Source organism: Charadrius vociferus, unplaced genomic scaffold (genome assembly GCF_000708025.1).
Source record: "Charadrius vociferus isolate BGI_N301 unplaced genomic scaffold, ASM70802v2 scaffold883, whole genome shotgun sequence".
Lineage (NCBI taxonomy): Eukaryota > Metazoa > Chordata > Aves > Charadriiformes > Charadriidae > Charadrius > Charadrius vociferus.
In genome coordinates this window covers 565,297-573,011 of record NW_009647740.1, presented here as the reverse complement: position 1 = coordinate 573,011, position 7,715 = coordinate 565,297, and the positions used below count along the sequence as shown (strand labels likewise).

The 7,715-nt window shown below is 42.0% G+C and overlaps 1 protein-coding gene across 1 annotated transcript in view; it reads right to left on the bottom strand.

Moving 5' to 3' along the window:
• Positions 1-4,674: 4,674 nt before the first annotated feature.
• The window catches only part of BTBD11 (BTB (POZ) domain containing 11), a 196,180-nt gene continuing 193,139 nt past the window's right edge, over positions 4,675-7,715 (bottom strand). Inside the window, exon 17 of the mRNA XM_009881989.1 lies at positions 4,675-6,104. Within this exon, the coding sequence (XP_009880291.1) occupies positions 5,895-6,104 (210 nt within the window). The 3' untranslated portion in view covers positions 4,675-5,894. The remainder of the gene's footprint in view (positions 6,105-7,715) is intronic.

Below are 7,715 nucleotides of genomic sequence, written 5' to 3'. Positions count from 1 at the left end.
TGGTGGGTCAGGTGCAATTCTGCTGAAATGTGATAATCTGGTCAGAGCGGGCAGCCTCAGTTTTCACCCACTGAGATAATGGGCCTTGCCTCAAAATAAATAGCAAGTTAAAAAATAAAAAACATTCATTTTGTTATAAATGTATGGAGGATGTGATCTGAAGTGCTAGAAGTTAGAGATATAAATGTTGTGCTTATAGGCAGACATCTAAAATTAGAGATGTTCTTGTCTATTGGGGATCAGATACTATTTGAGTGCTATTTCAAGGCTAACCTTTGGCAAGCTAATTTATTAGATATTATGAAAAATCCTAAGCAGCCTTTTTAATGCTTATATATTTCAACATCTCTGGGCCAGGGGTTGAAAGCAACATCAGGCCCTTCATTTCTGTAAATCACTTGCAGAGCCTCACATGAAAGACACTGTCAAACTAACTTCAAGTCTTTGACTTTAGGTAACTCTTGCTCGTAAAAAAAAATAAAAAATAATCCACTGACTTCAGAGGCAGCTTTAGTGAATGCAGGCTTCAGGATGTCATCTTTCAGCAATATTTTTAAGACAGAGTCAGGTCCTGAGGGACACTGAATACCTGCAACTGACTTTGACAAGTTCTCCAGGTTCTTGGCTTCTCCTAGGATTTAAACCATAGACAAGAGTACTAGGAAGGGCTTTTTCTCTAGGATGGCCTGAGCCTTGCCTTGAGTATGTGGATGTGTGAACTTTAACACCACCTGTATTTTTCTTGAACATAAAACCCCCCATTTAAACAGGGTCCCGCATACCCAAATCTCACAGACCTATTTGCATGACATGCTGTAAAGAACCCTCTTCTGATTTTGGACAGGTATGGGGTGGAAAGAAGAGAGATGCCCTTTCTTTTTTCTCACCACACCACCTCAGAGCAGTTTATTTCAGTACAAACTGAGAATTTCTCTTTTTCTTTTAATCTTCAAAGAGCAACACATCGTGCTATGCTCTGAAACAAAACTAGAATTTCCAAAAGCCCCCAGCGCACCACACACTGCAGCCTTTCCAGGGCTTGGGCAACGCTTGGTACGAAGCCAGTGGCCAGTGGATATTCAATACAAAAAGGCTCAGTGGCAAAAGCAGCATGTGGTGGATTCAGCAAGCAGCTCTCATTAGTGCCAGTAGGAGCCTGGCCACTAAGCCTTCACACCTCTTTAAAGATGTTTCCTCTGTCTTTAATAGACATCTGCACAAATCTACTCCGAAGCTGAGACCAAGCAGGCAAAAGTTTTAGCTGGGAAAAAAAAAAAGTCTTAGCTGTTAGAAAGCTGGCCCTTTTCCAGAATGGAGAGCATCTGGCCACCAGCTGTGTTTAGAGGACAGCAGGCACAAGGAATAGATCAGGGGAAAATCTGAGAAACAAGTAGACAGTGCTGAAATTTGTCATGAAAAGAATACCAGCCTTCCTCTGTGATGTCCAAAACCTTTGCCCTCCTACATTCCCTATCCTTTTCTCTTCCCCCAGCTCTCAAGCCAATTACTGGAAAATGGCCCATTCAGGAGAACACGGATACCCTTTCTGGGCTTGGGAAGGAATCCAGCCGGGCTCTAGAGTAAAAAAAACTGGGAAGTGTGGAAACTGGCAGCATGTGAGGGAAAGTGGAAATGTGAGGGAATTCTGGAAACTAAGGGAGGACCTTGTAGAGAGGGAGAAGAAAAGATCTGCCATGAGGCAGCGGGCAGGATGCCTGCAAGTCCTCAAATATTACAGCAGTGGATTAGTATAAAAAAAGGCAGGTGAAAAGGAATGGAAACAGCCCTTCACTCATTACAGGCTGGAAAGTTATGATTTAAAAGGAAAAAAAAAAGAAAATCACAGGTTTTTCTAAGGATGTTGTGCTTTTTTCTATTTCACCTAGATTGGAGGTAATACGTTCCCTCACAACTTCGAAGTTATTGCAACTCATACAAAGACTAAAGAAGCAGAAGGCTTTTTATTTTCTAAGATGATAATACCATCTCTCTAAAAAATGCTAATAAAATGCTCTGCTGGAAATAGCCTTATCTGATAGGGATGGTATTCATGAGCACCCACTGAAACTCACACTGCTTTTTAGATTAAATTGACAACAGAGCCCTCCCTCCCGCACCAGCCCCAGATTAATGGAATGAAGAATCCATGCATGAAGCCACGTATATTAAAGCCTGGAGATTATGAAACAGGCTAGAAGACAGGATCAGAATTGCAATTGATCTTGATGAAGTGGGGAAATTACCCCAATTAAAGCAATATGAATCTAATAGAGACAAGTTGAAAGTGTTATACTTTGGAAGGTGCAGTAAACAAATGCACAAATAAAAGCGGGAACTCCTGGGAAAGCAGCAGTGAATCACCCAGGAATTGTAACAGAAGACAGACTAAATCAAAGTCAGCCATGGGATGTTCTTGTAGAAAATATTCCAGGATATATTTTCTGATATGCTGTACATAAGCCTCTGGAGACTCTGCTTTGCTTGTTACTGTATAGAACACCTGCTGGGGTTCTGCATTTTGGGGAAACTGGGGAGTCATGAGGGGAATGGCAGCAAAAATCAGAGACCTAGAAAATACTAGCAAAGGAACTAGGAAAGACTTATACAGTGAGGGAAGTAGGATAGCTCCTCTCACACAGAATAATCTTTTAAGAGGATCTTGTAAGATCATCTGTTCTTCCTGTCGATCAGGGCTTGAAGGAAAAGTGGCTCAATTTGCAGTAAATTCCAAACAGTCTCTTAGGAAAACCTTCTGATTATGAGGATAGTGAAGATCATGGATCGCCATCACTGGACGTTCCAAGAGCCTGCAAGCTGTTTGGCGTGGTTCAGCTAGACCTCACCCAGCCTCATGGCAGGAGAGGTGGACTAAAACCATCGTTTTCAAACTCTGGTCTATGGATCCACAAAGGTCTGCTGACTACTTTCAGGAGAAATGAATGCCAGGGTTACACAGGGGCTGGCTCTTCTGCTGGCAAAAGTGATGTGAGTCACAGGTCGAAGAAGAATTGGAAGTCATGATTTTTTTTCAGGTTCCTTTCAGCTATACATCTATGACTTCGGGATTACCAATGGTTTGAAGGGTGAAAGTTATACATCAACATCCCTTATACATCAACAACCACAGTCCCTTCCTGTAACAGCTCTGACCGACAGGTTCTTGGGGCTTGTTCTCTCCTACCATTTGCTAGACACCAGCAAAGCAGATCTCACGGCAGCAGTGGGTGCCATGCTTTCTGTCATGCTCAGCCACCCAGATTCACAAGCCCCTGAAGGAGCAACGGGACACATGGATGCGTGGGCTGAAGCAGCTCTTCTGGCAGCTTCGCACAGTGTGTGTTTGGAGGCACCTGCACTCTGTCACTAGAGCCTCTGCCTCATGTTTGCCTTTGAGTGCCCAAAGCCCGTGACCACTCAGTTCACGTACAGCCACCAAAGGACATCTTAAGCCCTTTATCTCTGAAAGAAAACCAGTGAATGTTACCACAGATACCAGATACACTCAACTCATCAGTCTCAACTCATCAGAACAACTAGCATGGACTTTTCAGTCCATCCTTCAATAAGCCCCAGGCAGGTTCCTACAAATGCTCAAAAGACATCAGCTTCCAGGGGCAGCCTGTGCACACAGGACTCTACATCTCCTTACCAAAACCACAGTTAGTATTTGAGCTAGAAACAGGGGCACACCACTTGTGGCTATCATTATAGCATTAGACGCCAGACTGCCTATCTACAGGTATACCTGTGGGCACGTTTCCCAGATAAAGCTATTTTGCCTATGGATATAGGCGTATGCAACTCCTGACAACTTCACTGGGCACTATGCACATACCCAGGGGAAAAATGTTAGTATTGTGATTATTGTCTGAAAACCTGCTATTTTAAACCATGAAGCTGCGGGGTGAGGTCTGCTGCTATCTAGTTATCATTGGCATGGAAGGATGGGTTTCCATGGATGAAGAGGCACACCAAACAACACGCACCCCTGCATGTTGCTGTTGCATCAACCATGGTCTTGCTTCTCTGAGATCCCAACATTCTCACAGAAGTTGCCATTACCTAAATGTTCCACACAGCATCTTGTGTGAACATCTACTATACAGGGAAAAAAAAAAAAAGTCTAATTGACTGACCTGCTGTGTCTCTGCGACATTAGTGGCAGTTTAGACATCTTTTGTAATTTGTTGCAGAAACTGTAGAGACTTTAAAAGACCAAGCGCACAGGAGGATTTACACCTCAGAGTCATAAAACAGCTTCCTACTGTGTTGATAACTAAAGCCAAAACTGTGTTCTCTGAGCATGCCAAAAGCTATCAACATGGAAGAGCACCCGACGTAGACACTTCAGCAAAAGAACAAGAGGTTAACATGCACTGTCAAAATAAAACTTCTGAAGTCTATGAACTGGGCACACTTTCTGAACGGCATGCTAGAAAATAAATGTATTAATGTCACTTTGCCATGGAGAAGGCAACATCTTTGTCTACTTCTTGCCATGGTTTTCAGAGACAGAGCATCAGGAATGTTGTGGCACAGAGCAGATTTGTCTCGCTAACAATACGCTGCAAAAGAAACGAAGCATTGACATTAAATCACACCCCTCCATCCCACCCCACCCAAACCCTGCATTGTATATAACCTATACGTTCTCAGGATACAGTGAGAAATCATTCTATAGTACATATTTAATTATAATTTAAAAAAGTCTAACTCGGACACAATCTCTGGCCAGTAGCAAAGTATTGACACACTACTGAAGTAAAGATCTGTTACTGTCCCTTCACTGTAACAAACAGAAATCAGCATCTCGAGAAGGGTCTCTGGGGGTATCGTATCACAACCAATTGCACCAAATAAAAAAATATGCTAATTTCACAAATGAAGTTTGACGAGAAGTAACATTGCATTTGTCTTGGCGAAACGAAGCACGAACGTAACATTTCACAGGTACAGTTACCATGCAAATGCATGTTGAGTTTGTCATTGTTTTTAACCCCAAATCACAAGTAGCATGCAGTTCTCCTGCCCGCCCCCTCCCACCCCCCCAACTACTGTATTAGAGATAGTCTGGGTAATGTACCTCTTTGGTGTAACCATAGCCTGTTAGGCAAGATTATACCACCCTAGGAAAGAATACAAGCAAAACTTGATCATATGTATGTTTGCACAATGTACATTTTACCATTCAAAAAAAACCCGAAACATGTTACATAGATTTTCAAACACAGCTCTGTCGAAAATGAAATTTTAAGCTTAAGAAATAGTTTTTAAACTACAAGGCCACCCCATTATTTTTTTTATGAACAATTTAAAAAGTTCCCACCCCTAAAAATCTGCCGGTATATTTCCTCAGCTGTAACAGCCTTACCCACTCTCTAATACAGTTGATCTTTGCTTGACAGCAATAACAGTTCTTACATTTCTTAAATGCATGAGATAATGGACTCCGGGATAGATATAGTTCTTAAATGTGTAACACTGGAACAAATCTGCCTTAAATGATTAATTGGTCAATTCGGGTGCTCTCCGGCACCACCGCTCAGGCAGGCGCTTCTGCTGTTCACTGATGCGAGTTCTGGCTTTTGTTGGCATCGAGGTCCACGACCACACACGTGTGTTCAGAATTTGAGTACAACAGCGATGCACTGGATACTCTTGTACCCTGTTTGCTCAAAAACATGGAGGAGCACTGTTTTCTGTATTTCCTCATCCAAACAGGGCAGCAGCCCCAGCACAGCACCTTCGGCCAACACAGAACTATTTGGATGCAAAGTAGAATTTTTAAATTTTGTTTTTTGTAGTTGTTTAAGCAACTGCAATGGGTTTAAGCAACTGCAACGGCAGACTTAACTTGCAGGGTCTTTATTAGAGGGTTACCGTCCTCCTCAGCTTTATACAATGGAGCCCTTTGAAGAAGACAAATGAATGGACTGAATCCTTGTGGCCAACGTCCTCTGTAAGTCTTGTAGTACATTTTGACCAGACGTTTCTCCGTTCTTGTCATACAACAGCTGTTTGAAAGCTTCATTTTCAATGAGGACCATCATATTTTTTAGAAAGTAGCCTTCACAATAGGAAGATAGTTCGGTGACTCCAAGAAACTACAAGAAGTAAAATTAGAGAAAGATAACTATTCTGAGAAAACGTGCTCAACAAATACAGTGCGTAAGACCTGCACACAAACAAACACACAAACTAAGCCTTACAGACAGGCACAGTCACCCTTACAGATACAGATGTGGGAGGGGAAGGTGTTAATCAGTACTTTATGCTGATGATTCTGGTCACAGTTCCATGTTAAGGAAACAAACTTGAAGGCTGAAATTTGCTCCCTTGGAAATTAGTGGGAGTTTTACCACAGAGTTCACTAGACCCATGATTTCATGTTAGAAGTTACACCCTAAAACTATAGGTTTGGGACAACTTACTACAGACCAAGTATAATTAATGCCGTCTTTAGCAAGGACAGGACACATGACCTGTCACGCAAAGTTTCATACTTCAAGGAATCTTTGGAGGAGAAATGGAGATCTGCAGAGCATGTGGTATGGGGCTGACAGTATCCCCCTTACACTGAACCGTGTCTGGGTAATAGGGCCGGATACGGTAACGTGTGAGGAATCCTTAACTGTGTGAGCAAAAATGTATGAGCAAACCTTAAATGACCCATACTGGTTATCTGACGGGTGACCCATACTGGTCATCACCCACTGCCTAGATCCTGTGGTTATACAAAGCGTATAGCCGTGATCTGCCACTATAAGAGTAATTATAAGCCATGCAAGTGTAGAGAGCAGTGCTCAGCCCATGCTCCAGCCCAAGTAATCTCCTGCTGGGTCCGAGCTCTGAGTAAAACAGGAACCTTTGGCTGCAAAGTGCAGCCCGAAGGGCCAGAACTGCTGGGGCATTGCACAGCTTTGGGTCCAGACTGGAACAACTACACAGCAGTGTTGCCCACCACCACCTTAACATCAGAGTCAGAACTAAGAATTGAAATTGCTAAAAAAAAAAAAAAAAAACCCAAAAAAACCCACCAAGAAAAAAAATTAAAAATAAATAATTAAAAAGCCCCAAAACAGATTAGGCCAAAGTTGGATCTGTCTTCCCAAGGAAAATGAATTATTTCAACTTGATTTCAAACCATGTAAGTTTTCATCAAACTATGAGTGCATTACTTTGCACCTGGATGCGACAGCATATGTGTGAATCTGTATTCTTCTCTGAAACACCATTCATCCTTATTCATTATTTCATTTATTCATTACATTGAGGAAATAATGCATTTTTCTTTTTTTTTTTTTAAGTTTGTTCTGAGGCCCAGACTGCAATCTGTGCAAGTGCTGAGTGTTTTAGGCATGTATTTGAAACTCCAATTGATTTTGCGGGGAGTTTGGGGGCATTCATGTAAAACACAACTGATATCCAGTGGTAACTAATCAATCACCATTATAAATATAGTTTGCCCAGTTACTTCACTCCTCTCTGGAGGTAAAAAACAGTGACAAAGACTTTGAAAAATGAAACCATGAAAGTGATACTAATCCACTGGCTGCCTTTGTAGATGTTGCAACGGTAAGAATGGAAAGCCTGTAGGGATGCCACAGACGATTTTAATACTCTCAATTCAGCTTTTTAATTGTAAATGTGACCGAATCCACATTTTCTCACCTTCCTACCAGTACTTCACCTCTTTAACCCAGGGTCTCAATCTC